General features: G+C 39.5%; 2 protein-coding genes across 2 annotated transcripts; both read right to left on the bottom strand.

Annotated features, from left to right (window-relative positions):
* Positions 1–679: 679 nt before the first annotated feature.
* Positions 680–9573, bottom strand: sirt7 (sirtuin 7). The gene is given in 12 exon segments (XM_012829066.3): positions 680–1133; positions 1249–1355; positions 3262–3342; positions 3424–3660; positions 5453–5551; positions 5727–5799; positions 6254–6302; positions 6305–6323; positions 6511–6555; positions 6557–6616; positions 6693–6830; positions 9176–9573. Coding segments are annotated over 12 exon segments (1233 nt in total). The 5' UTR covers positions 9281–9573; the 3' UTR covers positions 680–913.
* Positions 9574–12365: 2792 nt separating this feature from the next.
* Positions 12366–18936, bottom strand: LOC116222061 (GTPase IMAP family member 8-like). The gene is made up of 7 exons (XM_031574783.2): positions 18892–18936; positions 17762–18463; positions 16386–16991; positions 15596–16201; positions 14467–14596; positions 13468–13575; positions 12366–13262 (listed from the first exon to the last, which is right to left on the bottom strand). Exons 1-4 carry the CDS (start codon positions 18932–18934, stop codon positions 16008–16010), a joined length of 1545 nt encoding a protein of 514 aa, XP_031430643.2. The 5' UTR covers positions 18935–18936; the 3' UTR covers positions 12366–13262; positions 13468–13575; positions 14467–14596; positions 15596–16007.
* Positions 18937–19285: the final 349 nt, after the last annotated feature.

Below are 19285 nucleotides of genomic sequence, written 5' to 3'. Positions count from 1 at the left end.
GAGTTTGCATGTTCTCCCCGTGTTCACAAGGGGTTTCCTCCACTAAGGACCCCAACAGAAAAAAAACATGCAAAATAACAGAACACATGTCCATCCCTGACCAAAGATGGACAGTTCACTTCACTTGGTCCCTGGGTGCTACAAGCTGCCCACTGCTCCTGGGGGGTCCTTGAGGAAGGATGGGGAAAAAGCAGAAAATAAATTCACCGCGACCTCAGGTGTGTGTGTGATTAAAAACCTGACAAAGGGCTTAATTAAATTGAGTTCAATAGCGCCCCCTAGTAGTAGAGCCCTGCCTCCTTATCCCCAGTGCCACATCATTGCCTAGACTCTGTGTTACTTGGTCTTCTCCTTTACACCACTATTCTTCTTTCTTCTTTCTCTTTAGTCTTGCTTTGAACTCCTATTCCTCTTATTCATGTATGCACGCCTCGACTCGAACGCACCTTGGGGCAACTCCTGTTGTTTTTAAATGTGCTCTCAATAAAAATGACCTGACTTTGTGCACAATATGGTTGTTACGTTTAAGTTGTGTTCACTGATGAAATATATCTTAATAAACGAATACTGACTGCTGCTTCATCGATTACCTTAATAGGTAAAGGGAGCACAATGAATACAAACACACTCAACCTTGCAATAATAAATACTCTTCAACTAAATCTCAACAAAAAAATGAAACTTAAAAACACAAATACAGTTTAATAAAGACAAAGAAATTGAATGACAAAGACGACTGAATTGCTAACTTGCACAGCAAGAGTACTACAATGGGGGAACAATCCCTGAGGTCAAAAGAGCAGAGACCAGAGACCTTGACTAATACCATAACACGTCTTCATGTAGCCTCATAACCCCTATCAGCCCAGAACATCACAACAGTCACGAGTCGGTTTCTCTTCTGGAGTTTCTTTTAGTTTATTACACCGTCTGTTTTTTTCTTTCGTCCTTTGTTGTAACCTCGTCCAAACCAGCCTCCCTGTGTCACGGTCCCTCCAGCATGGTCACTGGGCTCTTGAGCACACGCTCCAGCAGCAGCTCCAGCAGCAGGGGGCGTGATCACTCTACGTGTGTGACTGCTCTCCTCCACTGGCTGGAGCGTTGTTGCCATACTGAGGATCGGGTCTTCAGCCCTGTCAGAAATATGGGGACATTTAATCATTACAGCTATTGGTAGGAGTGTAGTCCACTTCTATGAAAAACTATATAAAATGCAACGGCTAAACCAGCAAAAAGTGCTTAATTCACCTGTTGTAGGCTGGGACTTTAATATTGAGCTCCTCCATCAGTAGTGACATCACATCATCGCACTTCCCATTGATTTTCAGAGTGGCCAGATCATCTTTGGGTGTCCACTTCAACAAAAAAAAGAAAAGTCAATCAGATACGTGAATTTATACACGTATCAGGATGAGCATGCTAGCATACATATGGTAAATGTACACAATACATGCAAACATAACATGGTTATACATGTATATAACATGATGCATTCAGCATGTACAGTGATATGTCTGGTCTAATTAAGGCATGGTCTATAGTAGGGAGGGTACCATCCTCATTGGCCACTATGGCAGTGGGTCTCTTCTGTTCGGGGGTAGTTTGGCTGCAGTACAAATAGCCATCTTTACCAACCATGTGACTGGCATCATGGATTCTTTTAAATAGCAGATTGTGTTGCCTTCTGTGTTTTCAGCCTTTAGTTTTACGGAGATGCCTTACAGGTCCAGAATGCCAGCCTTATAGGTAGAGTTTGAAATAAAAGGGCAAAGTTGAAGAGCCTTCTTCAGAAACTATTGTTGCTTTCAGAAATTAAGGCAATTTCGAGCTGCCATAAGATCCCATTAGTGCTGCCATCATATGTCATCACAGCATATCATGGTCCAGCGAACACAAGTTAGACAACGGTCATGCGTTCGTGCGAAAGCAGATTAAGATAAACAAACAAACAAACAGTATGGCAGCCCTAACAGATATTGGAATTGTCCATTCTCAAAATATATTCAGCTGAACCAACAGTGATAAGTAATATTGCCATATAAATACATATTTTACTGATGCATTTTACAGAAACTAAATGTAGGAGAAGCCGTGCTTCCCATTCAGTCCTGAAGCAATGGCCACTGGTTTTGATACTGGTAAAGTAGGATCAGAGTAAGGGGAATCTTAAACAAGGAATGCCATCATTCCATTTAACATGGTCTTGTCATGTTATACTGTGTGGACAGCTTGATGTGGAGCCAATTTCACAACAGGACAATGACCCAAAGCACTGCTCCAAATTCTGCAAGGGACGAACCAGCCAGGCTGTGATGCTGTGTAAGCTTTGGGTCGCTGTGGAGGAAGCAGTCAGGCTGTGATGCTGTATAAGCTTTGGGAAGAAGCAGTCAGACTGTGATGCTGTGTAAGCTTTGGGTCGCTGTGGAAGAAGCAGTCAAGCTGTGATGCTGTGTAAGCTTTGGGTCGCTGTCTTGACTGTGATGCTGTGTAAGCTTTGGGTCGCTGTCTTGTAGGATGAGTTAAGGGTAGAAGCAGTCAGACTGTGATGCTGTGTAAGCTTTGGGTCGCTGTCTTGTAGGATGAGTTAAGGGAATAAGCAGTCAGACTGTGATGCTGTGTAAGCTTTGGGTCGCTGTCTTGTAGGATGAGTTAAGGGAATAAGCAGTCTGACTGTGATGCTGTGTAAGCTTTGGGTCGCTGTCTTGTAGGATGAGTTGGGCTCCAGTCGAGCGCCTCCCACAGGGCCATGGGTTATGGTCAAATGGACTTACAGTCTTCCTTACTTAAGATTCTTTTAACCAGCACCCAAGCATCCCCAGATGATCATATATCCTTTGGTGTCAGGCACTCCTCCAGCATCTTTTCGTTTGTTCTGTGCCTCATTAGGTTTGCTTTTGCAAATTGTAGTCATTAGTCAGTCTAAGATATGGCTTTTTCATTGGAGCGCTGCCTAGAAAGCCAGCACTCCAGAGCCTCTTCACTGTTGAAGAGATAGACTGGTGCTTTCTAGATACTATTTAATAACCTGTATGGCACCTGTTTCTCAAATAAGACATTCTGATGTTTTTAATCCACTCTAATGCGTTCACTTAAACATCAGAACAAACTTGGGGAATTGATATGCAATCGCAAAACGGTCAAAAAACTGTAACTACTTCATAGGTGTCTGACATTCTAAAGAACACGTCACAATAGGACATTCCAACCAAGCTGTGGTATAAAGTGATTTAATGCAGCATCATGCTCTGTCTATAGCAGTACCTGTAAGTTGACGATGTAGACCCTTGGTCTCTTCAGGGCTGGTCTGGTCATACACCAGAGGCGTGGATATTTCTTCAGTACCTGGTGAACAAAGATAAAAGCTCAATTTAGAGAGATGATCAAGTGTCAGCTTCAGAATGTTTTCAGTTCTTTTTCCCCTACCTTAAGACTGGAGCCCAAACAGAGGATGGCATCAGAGCGTTCAGCTGCCTCTATAGCACCCTTCCAGTTCAGCGGCTGGTCCAGGGTGCCACGTTCCCCAAAGTGCACAATAGTATCCCTAAGATCTCCCCCACAATGAGCACACTGGCGCCCAGTTGTGTGCCTGTGTAGAGCTGTGCGCTCTGTTACATCAAACAGACGTATATACTCCCTCACCGGGATGCAGGCCATACACACCTACCACGGGGGAAAAGAGAATATTCACCATATTAGTGTTCATTACATTTGATGCAATAAAAAAAAAGTACCCTTCCACAAACTTATACTGTATGTATATATATAAATAATGACTTATATAATTTAATAATTATTGCATTTGTGGGATATGAGTTACTATGTTTGCGGTAGGCAACAGTTATTATGTTTGTAGGATTATTACATGTTACATAGGATGGTGTGAATTAGAAACATTTATACTACATACAAATACTATATAATATATAAATACTATAGTACTACTTTACAAAATATATAGAATATATACTATGCTACAAAATACCTAAATATATACTATACTACTATATACAAAATGTATGTAAAGTGTAAATGTTGTACTAATATATATATATATTTATTAGGGGTGGGAATCTCTTGGCACCTCACTATTCGATTCGATTCCGATTCAGAGGTCAACGATTCGATTCTAAACCGATTCTCGATTCTAAACCGATTATCGATTATCAATTCTAAACCGATAAAACGATTATCGATGCATCTCGATTTTTAAAACATTTGAGTTTGCTACTCAGAGTCTCAAATCACTTCCTACTTTGTGTTTGATAATTAAAGAAAATCAACAGATCTATTTTTTTATTAGAGAAAAAGTGTGTCCTTGTCACAATTATGACTTTCTATGAACAATGTTCTATGAACAATGATGCAGCTTGCATTTCAACACAAAATGAATGTGTAAAAAAAATTAAAAAAATTTTTTTTTTTTAAAAATGTATTTTATTAAAAAATCGATTATGAACTTTTCTGAATCGAGACAGAATCGTTCTAGAGAGAATCGAGAGAAATCGAAAAATCGATTTTTTTCCCCCACCCCTAATATTTATTATATACATACATAAAAGTAAAACCCAATAACATTTTTACATTATTCACCAGGATGCGATTTGGTAGGGTGCACATGGATATCAAAGAATTTTTGTACATAGTTTGACTACAGATCGGTGGTCCTCAAAAATGTCAAAAATGTCACAATCCTACCTAACTATAAACACGTCAAGCTTTGTACCTACAATGCTTTCAGCATTTGAATCATTTTCTGACTCAAAACACTGTATCAAAGTGCACCGCAAGAGGCATCAAATGTTTCCATGAGACAATACAGTTTCCCTCAGTGACTAGTAGGATGTCATTTGCCAAAATGAATGTTGGTACCAGCAGGTTTTGAGCCGATCCCATTGTGATGTTTAAGTGCAGCGAGAAGATTCTGTTCATAAAAGGCTGTAGCCATTTTGTGGTCTTTTGTGTAGGTAGATAGTTATTTAAGAATGCCATGTTTGCTATGAATAAATGGTACGAGGAGAGTGGCTATTGAGGGAACATTCTGTTAGCACAAAGTTAAGACTGTAAAAGAACAAAGTTAAAAATATGCTATTATACAGTAGCATTAGAATTAAAATATACTTCGTATTGATTCACTAATTCGATCCATCACGATTAATCAAAGTAAATTGTGCGATTAATTTGTTATTTTTTAATTGATTGACAGCACAATTTTACATATTGTGTTACTGAAAACATTTTAGAAAATATTTCTTTTTGTGAAACATCCACAAAAGTGTCTTGGACATGTTTCTCCAAGTGTTTAAATACTGAAGAGGTTGAAATGGCACAATGTGGTTGGCAAAGTTGAACAAGACAATGAGCGTAACCTGGGCAATCAGAAGACAGCAGACATTTTCAGGCTATTACAGGCTAGTAATCTTCAATAAAATGCTCAGTGAAAAAGGCTTCTTACCTCTATGAACATATTTCCGTGTAGCTCAGAGAGGTTGTGCTTGGGGAGACCACTTCTGAGGTGAAGGCCATCACAGTTCTGAGAGACCACATGCTGAACCTGAAGAAAGCAGAACCCATCAAGTCAGGTTTCCCCCAAAGAAATGGAGTGAGAAATAATAGACTCAAGACAAACAATATAAATCACCAACAAATACAGCAGCGCATACAGATATTACTTAGTAGAAGGGTCTCAAAAAAAGCTTAAGGTAGTTTCGTTTATTTGACCCACAGACCAGTTTTTCTTGATGCAACATCTTGATGGACATGTGTGTGAAGGTAGGCTCGGCTTGGCTCAAATCTTCCACCCTGTAAAAAAGAGACACAGAAGACTTTGAGAATTTGAGATGCAAAATGAAACTTTAATTTCACACACTGACCTTGCTATGACTACAACTGAGTAAATAGAGTTTTATGTTACGCTGCAATACACATGCAGTGGCTTCCACCACCACCACCACTACTACATTAAACAAGATATAATTAAGTTAAACTATATGATTAAATAAGTATACATGTAGATCAGCATAGATCAAATACACCCATTTTCACTGCATGCAGGCGGTCAACTTCATTGCATACATTTGTGGGGTCTTTGTACCCAGTGTGCATGTGTAGGTGACTTCTTTGGAAATGACAGTTTATTGTTAAACGTTTTAAAACCTCCCTAGAGAAAAGAAATAACCTCAGGAGAGCATATTTCGTCACAATGGCATTTTTGAGTTAACATGGCAAGATTTGAATCCAATGTTCTTAAATGTACCTCACTGGGAGACCCCTCTTCAACCTTGTCCATACACCATTAGGCCCCGGTAGTCTGGGATTGATGCAGCCTGGAGACCATACCAAAGGTAGCTTAAAACCAAGTGTAAACTATTTCAAAGGCACTGTAAACATGACACATTTGACTACGTACTGACCACAACACAGTCATATACAAGACTGTTAATCTCTGGTCAGTCTTTGGCTGATTTCCTGCCTGGTTTAATGATGTATAAGTCAGTGTCATTAGGCTAGTACCGTGCTGATGCCAGCTCCAGTGTAAATGACCAGGCTTTGGGACTGGCAGGATCGCCTCGGCAAGCTCTTTCACTTTGTTTCTCAGCTCCTCTGCATCATCAAACAACTGCAGGGGAGAAATTAGAATAATTAAAAGAACAAGACGCATCAAAACGTTGAAGCTTGACCAAAAAGAACCAAACCTCGTCTTGCTTCCTCTTCACCAAGGTCCTCCGGATTTGGCGTTTGCCTAATTCTTGCACAATCTCTTGGTGCTGCTGTAAAGATGCTAGATCCTTTTCAGTGCGTTCACCGTCGTCTTTCTTCAGAATTTCTGATATCTAAATGAGAGGCCGATGTAAAATGATTAGCCACCAAAAGAAAACTGCTTTCGCATTCAGGCATTTGGCTATTTCTCATGGATTCACACATGTTCTAAGGACAGAAAGAGAGGGAGCAAAATAAACGCAGGACACCCATGCTATCCGAACACAGCCACGGTCTTGATATCCCTTGGTATTCCTAGTTTTCAGTTGTTTTGCAAGGAATTGAGCATGTCTTAAAATATCTATGTTGCAAAGATGTCTGTAAAGTGTGAAAAAGAAAGTTGAGCAAGTCTGTAGATTTTGACCCTGTACATGACCAGTTCTAAGGTTCATATGTCTTCCAAATAACTGTATGTAACAAGATGTATCAGCCTTACGATCCATGTTCATTATATCATTATTTGTCATCATTTAAATCATTACATTCATCTTCTGTTTGTGATATCTTGCCAATCACTCAATACAGTGTATGGATGAATTGTGTATATCAGGCAGCATAAGAATCACCACAACAGGCCTACTATCAGGTTTGAGTGTATGTTAGCAGATTTCTCTATGTTTTAAAATTGTGAGGGTGATTCTTGGTCAAGTCAATATTCATACATTGCACAATATCAAGCACGTCTATATAACATCCTACAAACTATTTTTTTTGATTGTGCTGGATGTTTCATTATTACTTTACTCCCAATTCAAAAGTCTTTGAATGGTTGATTACAATTCCACTGAAGATGTTGTATGATACTGCACCATCAAAGTCTACCAATCATAAGCACCAATGATTGTTGATGACTTTTTTCACAACTTTTAATCAGGTCTGCCAATACATTCTGAATTATGAATGTGGCCCGTGCGCTGGTGTTTAAATGTGCGTCCATGACCATAAAACATTGAAATGCAGCAGACACTGCAGAGTTCCGTTCTCATACTTTTATCTGAGAATTAGGCAACAACAATACAATACAAACATGTCAATAAAAAACAACATAAATGCGATTTGCCTTTCAAAAGGAAGATAACATAAACAATGGCCAAAAAAGAAAAATGGAAAACTAAACCCAAGGAATTTGTTTCATATTCGTTGGCTGCAGATGAGCATACAGACAGGACGGACACTGCCCAGCTTTCCATATTCATCCGGGGATGGAGGCTCAGTTTTCCGTCACTGAGGAACAACGAACAACTACTGGACAGGGCATTTACACACAAGTGGAGCGGTGCATCAATGAAATGGAATTGTAGCGGAATTAACTTGTTGGGCTGACAACGGATGATGCCCCTGCGATGTGCAAGCAATGTTTCCCATTAATTACCTTGAGTGTGGCAACCCGCCATAGTCTTATGGATCCTGCCACAGCTTCATAATGAACCAAACGTATCTTTACACTTCTCATAATAACATAAACAATGTTGTATTTCCCCCCGTTGCTTCAGCAAAGCATCTCTCACTACCAGTCAACTGCAACTTCGAAATCTCTGGTTGAAAGTGGCTTCACAATATATTGTTCGAACCTCACCGCACGTCACTGGCTATACAATGATAATTCCTCAATCACAATGAATGGACAGGTTGTATGTGCAGCATATTGCAAAATATTAAACTTGGTAGCCCCGACAATTGTTTGGTTACGAGCCGCTACTTTTTACTTTTACCATTTACAAAGTAGCCTCTTAAATATTTCAAAACTCGCGGCATATGCAATAGCGAAGTGCACATCACGCCTAGAGGATGGATATTCACTGAAGCTCCGCCCAGAGAAACACCGAAACACAGGAACTGTTCGGGATCCAGGATCTCGTAACACCGGCTTTTCTCGTTTACCATAAAGTCAGTCGAAGTCGGAAACGTCTGCGCCTAAAGTCACCACACACTGCATTGATGAGCCGTGGTTGCATTACTGTGTTTTCATTTTAATTGAACGCTGAAGTCGGAACTGGGGAATTTCAAATCGGAAGTACCGAGTTCTTTCGAATTGTACATAGGCAGAGCGACCTTACGTACACGTAGTTAGATTTAGATTACTTGAGAAGTATAAATTAGGTCTATACTTGTTTAACAACATTACAGATTTTATTTGACGCTAACTTTGTACGGCGGCTGAGGCGATGCATCGCTATGTTGTAAATGTAGTGACTGGATAATTGACATTTCAGGAGAACAAGATGCTGTTCTTTTCAGGACTACGTCTTAACATAAATTCGTTTATAAATCTTTTAACTAAACCTTTTAGGCTACAGTTAACAAAACCATTCCCAACATGGGATATCCGAAGGAAATCCCTGCCTCTGAGTTGACACACACGTAAATGCACATGCGATAACTTCTCTCTCTACTGTCTATAATGTGTAATTTCTCTTACCATTTTAAATGCTCTTCTCTGATTCTCTCGTTGCACAATTTTGGCTTTTTCGAGTGCTTTTCTCTCGCTTCGAGAGGAAACGGAGCTATTAGTCTGTTCCTCCATGTTAGTTTGATATTGTAGAGCCTACAAACCAAGGAAAGAAACGACTAAGAGTACAGACGAACACCGCATTTTTGTGGTGATTTTTGTACAGCGCCCTCTATAGTCGACACGCAAATTCATTAGCCTCTTTTTGAAGCAGCTTTAGTGACGTAATGCCACCGAGGCGGTCACAGAACCCTTAGCAGTGGCGTGCATGAAAACTACACAAAAAACTTGGTTAGGTAGGCTACATGAATTATCTCACCTTGTATATTTGACTGTCACTCCTATTGTACACCATAAGGCTGGTTGATTACAACGAATATGAAGAGTAAAGTTTAAGCTTTGTGGGGTGTTGTTAATCCCATTACAATGTTTTTAAGTTGACCTTTTGACCAACAATTTTTTTAAAACCTGTAATTCTTAGAAAAAACAAAACAGCTTTACTAACAGACTGTTCTAGGTGTTACTCAACAGGCCTTTCAGTGTCATCTCATGTATAAGCTGTTCCCATTTGATCTGCCCTTCATTTCAAAAGAAGATAACGGCCACTGAAGTCCCGTTATAATAATAATAATAATAATAAAACTTTATTTATATAGCACCTTTCATGCAAAAGAATGCAGCTCAAAGTGCTTTATACGAAAATATTGGGCTGGTTCTGTCTTTCTCTGTGCTTCGTTTGATTTAAATGATTCAGTCCGTGATTATGGTGAAAGGTTGTTGATACTTGAGCAAAGCAGTCAATCAGCCCTCCTTTCCCTGATCCTGAAGCAACATGCTGAACGTGGTGGAATTGGTTATGGCTTGAGCCCTTGAAAAACTTGAGTATCTGAAAAGAGGTAGTCAAATTTGCTTGACTAATTAAATGCTTGTTTACATTTTAATTAAATGTCTGCATGTACATTTGTCAAATGTATGCTAGCCTGCTTATCCTGATATGTGTATTAATTAATCTGCCATGTTTCTGATTCTCTCCCCTCCCTTTGCTAGACTCACACATAGATCAGGAACAAAGTCACATAAGGCAGAACACAGAATACTCAGGAATTCTGCTTCTTAACCTTAATTCTAGCTAAGAAACCTAAAGACATGAACACCATGAGTCCTTCATAGGACTGGGTCAGTCATCCTAAAACAAATGGATAAACATTATAAATGTTCAGTCTAAGTTTACAGTGATTCAGTATACATTGCTCTGTAGAATGGATAATGGTGTATCTTATTTTAAAATGATAAAGAATATCACTTGTGTAGGCTTGATAAAACTGTAGATTTGCATACACTTCTGGCTGATGACTTTGGTTTCTTCACCACCAGCTTCTGGGTAGGACTGATCTCCTGAGTGTCTGTGAATTTCTAGCCAGTTTAGTTACCAGTGGTATTTCCTTGCAACACAGGCTATATTTTTTCTGATGAAAAAATTGCTTTCACGAGAGCTAGCATAACTTAGCTGCTAAATACCGAATTCTCAATAACAAACAATACAAATTTAGTAATTTTTAAATCCTCTAAACGGCAATAAATGTACTAACACAGAATATCTACTCACAGACAAATAATATCCAAAGTTCAAGAGAACTTGATGCTCAAAATAAGTTCTAAAAAAGTTCAATTTGACCTATCAATAAGCCCCGCCACCAATATTTACTGTTCCTAACTCGGACAAGTTATCAGAGCTGACTAGAGTTTACAATGGCAGCTATCAGTGTCAAAACGATATCCCAAGAGGCTCTAGACAACTTTTGGAGACAAAAGAACTTGATTTCGTCTAGAAGCCATCAAAAGGGCCTTCATACTGCAATGACGGGATATGCATAACATTTAAAACTAGATATGGTGGATAACAAGTTTACAGTGTCCTAACTGTCTAGCTAGCCATCGTAACGGTGTTAATTACCGGCATGCGTGTGTTATGAGCAAACGTTTACGTTGTCATGTCAATCCATTATTAAACGTATGTATAATTGTGCATATCGATTGGAACTTCGTAAAAGAAGTTTAGAAAAAACGTCTTCATTACATGTTCTTAACTGCGTCAGTGGGAGAGAGGAGGAAACAGTCTCACTGTCTGACCGTCACCTTGTACTTGGCTAATTGACTGAAACACGGAGCTGCCGGTAGCCCCGCCCGTTGGAAACAGCATGTGAACCAACCCACTTTGAGGAATAGGGGGATCATGATTTTTCAACACTTAAAAAACACATTGTTTTACGTTTATAATTAGCACCGCTTGTGTCGTCGTGCATTCATTTCATATTACTATATTTAAAAAAAAAATTGTTTTTGTTTCCAATGATTGTTGGGGGGGACAACTTTATGGTAGGGGGGGACACGTCCCCCCCGTGATCTCCGCCTATGCCCACATTTGGTTATGTTCATTAAAATGCACGTGTATGTTGCCTCTGTATAGACCGGAGACGCATTACATCTCTAAAATATGCCTGTTGCTATTCCTCTCATACCAGCGAAAAATAACAGACTTTTATTTTTTTAATTGATGCATATTGACAATACAATAACACAGAGAACATCATACATTATATTGAAACAGCAGTACATTAAAACACAGACAAATGGCAATGAATAATGACAACAGAGAAAAAATAAATAAAATAAAAATAAATCACATGATGAGTTAGGTAAACATATTTCGTTTTTGGACTGGATTTTCTGGAGTCATACAGTTAGGTACAGTAAGCAGACTTCACAGAGACATGATTTCCCATAGAATAAAGCAGAGAGCAAACTCACAAAGAATATATATATTTATTTGTCAAATGTGATGGTGAATTTATGTCATCATGATTAATAGTTTAACTTAAGTAGCTTCTTCAGAGGTACTGCCCTTTAAAGTTTCAGTGTAAAGATTTGACTTCTGCACATCATGGAAATAATGGTAACATTGTTTTCATGTTGTAAAAAAAACATTTGGAAAAATACATTTGTCTGTTAAAGGGAAGTCCTTTGGCATTTGTTTTCAACCTGTGATTTGCTCAAATTCATTGTGTAGCTTTAATCTACATATACATTTGCTTAACAGTGCAGTACTTAAAATATTCATTTGTGCTATTATCCACTAGCTACAGTCTTTAAAGTAAGGTCATCATAATTGTATAGGAAAAATGGCTGAAAGACATCATGTTAAATATATATATATACTACTCTATCTATGTCTATGATTATACAAAATAGTATGACACAACCTGAGAAGCCCTTTCAGTGCTCAGACTGTGAACAGCTGATATATAAATTGGAATCATCTTTTTTCTTAGAGGTCTGCTGTGCCAAAACCTGTCAAACACACACAACCAAGTCCTTTCCCTGTCTGGGTGTTGCCATGGCTACAAATCATGATTGACTGTGTGGCATTTGATTGTCCTCATTGTTCTCCATGCTCTGCTTGGTTTGGTTTTACTGAATGGTGACATTTGTATTATTCACCATTAACAGAGCCCAGAACACTCACAAAGAGTGGACTATTTCACAGACACAATTTTGACAAATTCAAGGAAATATTCCCTTTATATATTTAAACTTCTCTTGATCTTTCACTACTGTCTTCCTACCATTTGTACCCGTATCTTTGAGTGAGATCAACTTTTGACTTCAACAGTATCACCAGGTCTTTGGCATTCATGCGAGACTTGGGTTCATATTTTATCAATGGTTTCACAATGTCATGAAGAGCAGGCTGTAATCTAGTCAGAGCAACAGGAGGTTTTTTTTTATAAAGAAGCTCACGCAGCTCTTGCGGTCTACTGTAAGACCAGGCCTGAGAGTTGGTGAACATCTCCAGAAGAGTGATGCCAAGAGACCACATGTCTGACATGGTGCTGCATTTCTTACACTCTACGAGGCATTCTGGGGCCATGTAGCGTGGAGTTCCTCCCATTGGGCCACAGAGAGCCCCTGATCGGTCTTTTCTCGTCATCGACACCGTTTCCTTCAGGTTCGCCAAGCCCCAATCAGTCAGGTAGGCCTTTGTGTTGTCTGCTGCAATCTTGTAAAAATATACATACAACTATTTTGTAGATTAAATGTACAAAAATCTGTAAATACCTGCTTCTCAGGTCTAGAACATTTAGATCTGATATGCCATAATTCTACAGCTCGATAGCTTTAAGAATAAATACGGGTTTTTTATGAATATGAAGTCAAAATATATAGTATCCCCATCCCTTAAAACATGAGGTTCAAGTACTAACCATTATATTTGCTGGCTTCAGATCTTGGTGGATGATTGTTTTTCCATGTATGTACTCAACAGCCATGGCAATATCTAAAGCCACAAACAGCTTATCCTCGTCCTGCAACTTAAAGTATTATAGAGCAATATTTTTTTAGGAGTTCTTTACTATGTAGTAATATTATTTACAGTGGTGGAAGAAACTCTGTGAACCTGTTAAAAAATTCTGAAAATCTGCATAAATGTCACCTTAAATGTGACCAACTCTTCATCTAAGTCATCAAAACTGATTACGAGAAGCCAATGGGATATTCATCAACAAAAAAACTAATTTATTCCTCTCTTGACCAATCCAACATGAAATCACCATGATGTGAAAAAGTCTGTGAACCCTCCCTCCAGTATCTGGTGTGAACCCCTTGCACAACAGTGACTATAATCAAACATTTCCATGAGCCATTCAACACTCACACAACAGTTGAGAGTCATTGGCCTTCCTTTAGACAACAACTATAAACACACAAGTACCAAAGAATGGTTAAGGCAGAGGGCAGTTTGCAGTTTGAAAGGACCAGGTAAAAGTGTAGACTCCAACAGAAATGCAGTGATTGAACATGAACATGGTCCTGCAAGAAAGCCCATTATCACCGAGTACCCCAGTATGGAAGAACGGGTCAAATCCTCCCAACTGTTGAGCAGGATTGATCAACAGGTCACTGATTGTTAAAGGTATTCACACCAGTTATTTGAAGAAAAGGTTCACATACTTTTTCACCCTATGGTCAATTAATGTGGGATCAGTTAGTCCTAAAGAAATAATCAAGTAGCATGTTTTACATCTATTGTGAATGAATATTCTAATTGGTTTTCTTTTTTCTTTTAGTTTTAGTTTTAGATTAAGATCTGATTACAATTTAGGTCATATTTATGCAGATTTTCCAGAATCTCTAAGGGGTTCTCTTAATTTCTAGCACCACTGTACATATTTCACCAAACACCCAATATGATGATGCACTACCTTGATGGGAGTGTCTTTGTGAAGAACCTCCTGCAAGTTGGCTCCATGTATATACTCATTAGCAATGAGGACGTGTGTCTCACTTCTGGCTACAGCAATCATCCGAACGATGTTGGGGTGAGACAAACGCCTGAAGAAAGAATTGCAAAGACTTTATTTTTATGTAATAACATTTTTTAAATAAGAACTGATGGCTAATCATTCAGGCAGCATATGTTTATTGTATGTATTAGAATATTTTGTTGTTCAGATGTCTTAAATTGTCTCCAGAATGACTGTTAAATAAAATGCATAACAACCAATGTATTTGTCACGTCTACACTGAATCCTGTTTTGATCACACACACCTGGCACTCACCCATCTAACCTCCTCACTCCCCTCACTCCGGTGTCTGCTCTCACGCATGGAATATACCGCAACTACCATCAATCCGTGTGTCATCTAATGTCTGTGACAGTATTAGTTTAATGATAACTACCAAAAGGGCATGAATGTCAATAGGGTACAAGTCCCACTTCAATATAAAACACGAAGGCGTACTGTAAGATGAATTCAGTTCAGTACGAATTTATTAACAGCTTATTTCTATTAACAAATATATGTCTATTCTAACCAGTATATTGTAGTGTAGAAGATAATCCTTTCAGCCATGAGTTCACAGACTAGAGGCCTAAGATAACAGCCTGCATATGCTTCAGTTTAAGCTGACCAGTGAGACATACATCCCAAGGTCATAGGGCTGCCTGAGCAGGACAGAGACGAGATAGGGACACCATCTGTAAGAAGGGAGTATGGGTGCGCACAAAGGCCTAATTGTCAAGCAGAAATTACAGTTCCCTAGGGGAGGATACCTAAGGCCCCCAAGAAGTATCATCAAGAGGATATGGCCCGTAAAAGACTGTATGTTTGGTTTGTGTCTTTAGAATGCCTTCTCTCAGTGTGGGTGACGGAGCTCTTGTGTGAACTCTCAGCCAGACACTGAATTTTGTGTAACCTTATTACTAGTAAACTCAACTGTATCAAACCAAGTGCTTCGTGTAGCGGTCTTTACTCTGATTCTCTGAAACCAACACGCAATAAGGTTATTTTGAACAGTACGTACAAATGTATACACACATATGGTCTTACCAAGGTATAATGAGTTCATTTGTAGTCACTGGATTGTCTTCTATTTCTATCATCTTTACAGCAGCAGGAGTTCCCTGGTATGATCCTCTGTAAACTGTTCCATAGGAGCCACGTCCGATGCGTTCATCATAATTTACAGTTATTGTCGACTCATCCACAAATGGAACTTTTCTTTCAAAGACTAAAAGAAAGGGGTACATGACATCATACAAAGGATTATACATCGAACATATGTACTGTACCACTTACAACTGCATTTGCATTACATATTTTATGTGTTCATGTGTAATTAATCATTTTATGAGAGCTTGATTTGAGCAACTGAGTTTTACTGATTTGTATTTGTTAATGAAACAATGTATGAGGATACTTCAACAGGAAGTTAACTTGGGAAAAGAAAAAATACTTTACACTAACCATTCCCCTCAGCACATGGTGCTTTTCTATGTGCTGGTCTCAAGGGAGGCTTCTGTTGTCCAGAACTTTGAACAGAGGCAGCAGCACTCAGCTGCTTAAAGGGCTTTATGAGCTCAGATTCAAGTCCTGATTGAGCAGAGTAATATCCAGTATCTCCCCCTGAGAAGTCATCAGGTAGGCCTTCTCTAACTGTACACACAGGGAAAATATGGAATTAATAAAAGTCAGGCACAGTCAATCAATATTAAACAAGTATAATTAATTTCCACATAATATCTGTATTTCATCAACAAATTTCATATTATGTTAAACTTAAATATACATCTATGCAAATCATGGGGAATTTTCATGACGTGAAAAAATATATACTGACATTTAGGAGGGTAATCCATACTCCACCCTCCACTGTTTCCTGCCACCATCTCTTCTATCTTCTCCAGCAGCTCTGTCACCTGGCCACCATCACTCTTCTTATTCCCTACAACATGATACCTGTTCCCACATTTCTCTACAACCCACTGCAGATCTTTTCCTTCTCTCTCGATGTGCTGCTCAATGGTTGTGTTTCTCAGCCCATCCCCACCGGTGAACAGCACTATGGTGTTACTCCAGACTCTCTCACCCAGAAGCTCCAGGTGTTCCTGCGCTGCTCTTCTGTCTGTCTCTGTGAATGACCCATTCACATTAATGACCAGCAGTACAGCATGGGGTCCTGGAGGACACAGAGACACACTGAGGACAATCTCTTTTTTAGCACGTTCAGAAGTGAGCGCTACAGAGAAATTGCGAATCCATCCGGGTGCCTCCACTACAGTGATGTGTCTCCCTGCTGTTTCTCCCTCTCTCTTCACACACTCAGCTGTTTCTCCTGAGGTATCAAACTCCTCTCTTCCCAGGATGATGTTTCCTGCTGAACTCTTCCCAGCCCATCTGTATCCCATCAGTACAATCCTCATGTCTGAGATATGTGGAGCACCACCTGGAAACAGACATCATGACATTTGTGACGTCCACAAAAGTGTAATCTTTGTGTTTTTCATAATTGTGTTTTATTTTGATAATACTGCTTTCATCGATTTTATTAGGGTATTTTATTTTGACAGAGAATAAACTTGCTCCATGCCAGCAGGGCGGAGTCTTGGAGTGATCTCCAGAACGTTCTTGGTAACGGTGAACTGAAGTTCAATAAAGAAACTGCGGAGAACGCAAAAGTTGAGAAGCTGTTGCCCTGCCTCTTCAATTATTTTGCTGAAATTTCAGAATATTATCTGTCAGCTAGGTGCCGTTGCTGCGGTACCTGTTACACACTGCTAAAGACACTGAACATCATGCAACATCATATTAATGCACCTGCCTATGGTTTTACTCTAACAGAATAATCATCCACATTGTCAAATGAACTATGATCTTGTGTGTGTTCATGCATGTAGATGTGTTCCAGGGTTGTTTGCTGTGTGTTTCATGACAATGAGAGAGATTTGGTAGCAGTTGCTTTATGTGTGTACAATACTATTACAAACATGAATGTGTATGATTGTGTGTGTGTGTGTGTGTGGGGGGGGGGGGGCTATGTGTGTAATTGTATGAATGTATTTGTGATGAAAGAGGGAGAGACAGATGGATAGATAGAAATAAGGAGAGAGAGAGATAATGAAGGAGGGAGAGACAGAGAGAGAGAGAGAATGAATGAAGTAAATAAGAGCTGTGATATGTACATTTCTAAGTCAGACAGCTGAACATTTCTCTCACCTGATGATCTGAGAGTCTCTCTGTGCTTCTGCACCTTCCTCTTCCTCTCCTCTGCTCTTCTCTCGTCCTCCTTCTTCATCATCATCAGTTCTTTCATAGTCTTTCCATTAAAGTCAAAGTGATGGCCTCTGTTTCTTGCCACCATCTCTTCTATCTTCTCCAGCAGCTCTGTCACCTGGCCACCATCGCTCTTGTTATTCTCTACAACATGATACCTGTTCCCACATTTCTCTACAACCCACTGCAGAGCCTTTCCTTCTCTCTCGATGTGCTGCTCAATGGTTGTGTTTCCCAGCCGGTCCCCCCAGGTGAACAGCACTATAGTGTGACTCCAGACTCTCTCACCCAGAAGCTCCAGGTGTCCCTGCACTGCTCTTCTGTCTGTCTCTGTGAATGGCCAAATCACATCAATGACCAGCAGTACAGCATGGGGTCCTGGAGGACACAGAGACACACTGAGGACAATCTCTTGTTTATCACGTTCAGGAGTGTACACTACAGAGGAATTGTGAATCCATCCGGGTGCCTCCACTACAGTGATGTGTCTCCCTGCTGTTTCTCCCTCTCTCTTCACACACTCAGCTGTTTCTCCTGAGGTATCAAACTCCTCTCTTCCCAGGATGGTGTTTCCTGATGAACTCTTCCCCACCTTTCTGCTTCCCATCAGTACAATCCTCATGTCTGAGATATGTGGAGCACCACCTGGAAACAGACATCATGACACTGCTTAAGACACTGAACATCATGCAACATCATATTAATGCACCTGCCTATGGTTTTACTGTAAGAGAATAATCATCCACATTGTCAAATGAACTTTGATCTTGTGTGTGTTCATGCACGTAGATGTGTTCCAGGGTTGTTTGCTGTGTGTTTCATGACAATGAGAGAGATTTGGTAGCAGTTGCTTTATGTGTGTACAATACTATTACAAACATGAATGTGTATGATTGATGTGTTCCAGGGTTGTGTGTGTGTGTGTGTGTGTGTGTGTGTGTGTGTGTGTGATAAATAAGGAGAGAATGATATAGAGAGAGAGAAAGACAGAGGAAGAGAGTAGGACAGAGAGACACTGAATGGAGATAACAGTTGATGGTGATGTGTAAATGCATGTGTACAAGTTTGCTTACCTGCTGATGATCTGAGAGTCTGTCTGTGTTTCTGCGCCTTCATCTTCCTCTCCTCTGCTCTTCTCTCTTCTTGTCCCCCAGCTCATTCAAAATCTTACAGACAAAGTCAAAGTCATGGGAATAAAGCAAAGTAATGATGCTAGTGGTAATATTAAATATTATTATAATATTCTAATAATATAAATAGTATCTTAATATTATAATATTACCAAAATACCACAACAAATCAATCAGCCTTTGCTTTCATGGACAGGATGCTTTCTGAAACCTTTTTGAGTCACAGAATCACCAAAGCAAGTATATCATACAATATAACAATATAGAAGTTTACAAACTGATCATTCTATGACATTTCATGTCACATAATTATAAATGTTGGCCTAGAAGGTATATT

This window comes from Clupea harengus, chromosome 10 (genome assembly GCF_900700415.2).
Source record: "Clupea harengus chromosome 10, Ch_v2.0.2, whole genome shotgun sequence".
Lineage (NCBI taxonomy): Eukaryota > Metazoa > Chordata > Actinopteri > Clupeiformes > Clupeidae > Clupea > Clupea harengus.
Note: the sequence above shows the minus strand (reverse complement) of the source record. Positions and strands in the feature narration are given on the sequence as shown.

Excerpts from the sequence above, each read along its gene's own strand:
- LOC116222061 (XM_031574783.2), bottom strand. The coding sequence starts at position 18,934 with ATGAAGGCGCAGAAACACAGACAGACTCTCAGATCATCAGCAG. Across the intron at positions 16,992-17,761 it reads AGAGACTCTCAGATCATCAG|GTGGTGCTCCACATATCTCA; the intron begins GTGAGAGAAATG and ends GTCTGTTTCCAG. Across the intron at positions 16,202-16,385 it reads TATGGATTACCCTCCTAAAT|TTAGAGAAGGCCTACCTGAT; the intron begins GTCAGTATATAT and ends CTGTGTGTACAG.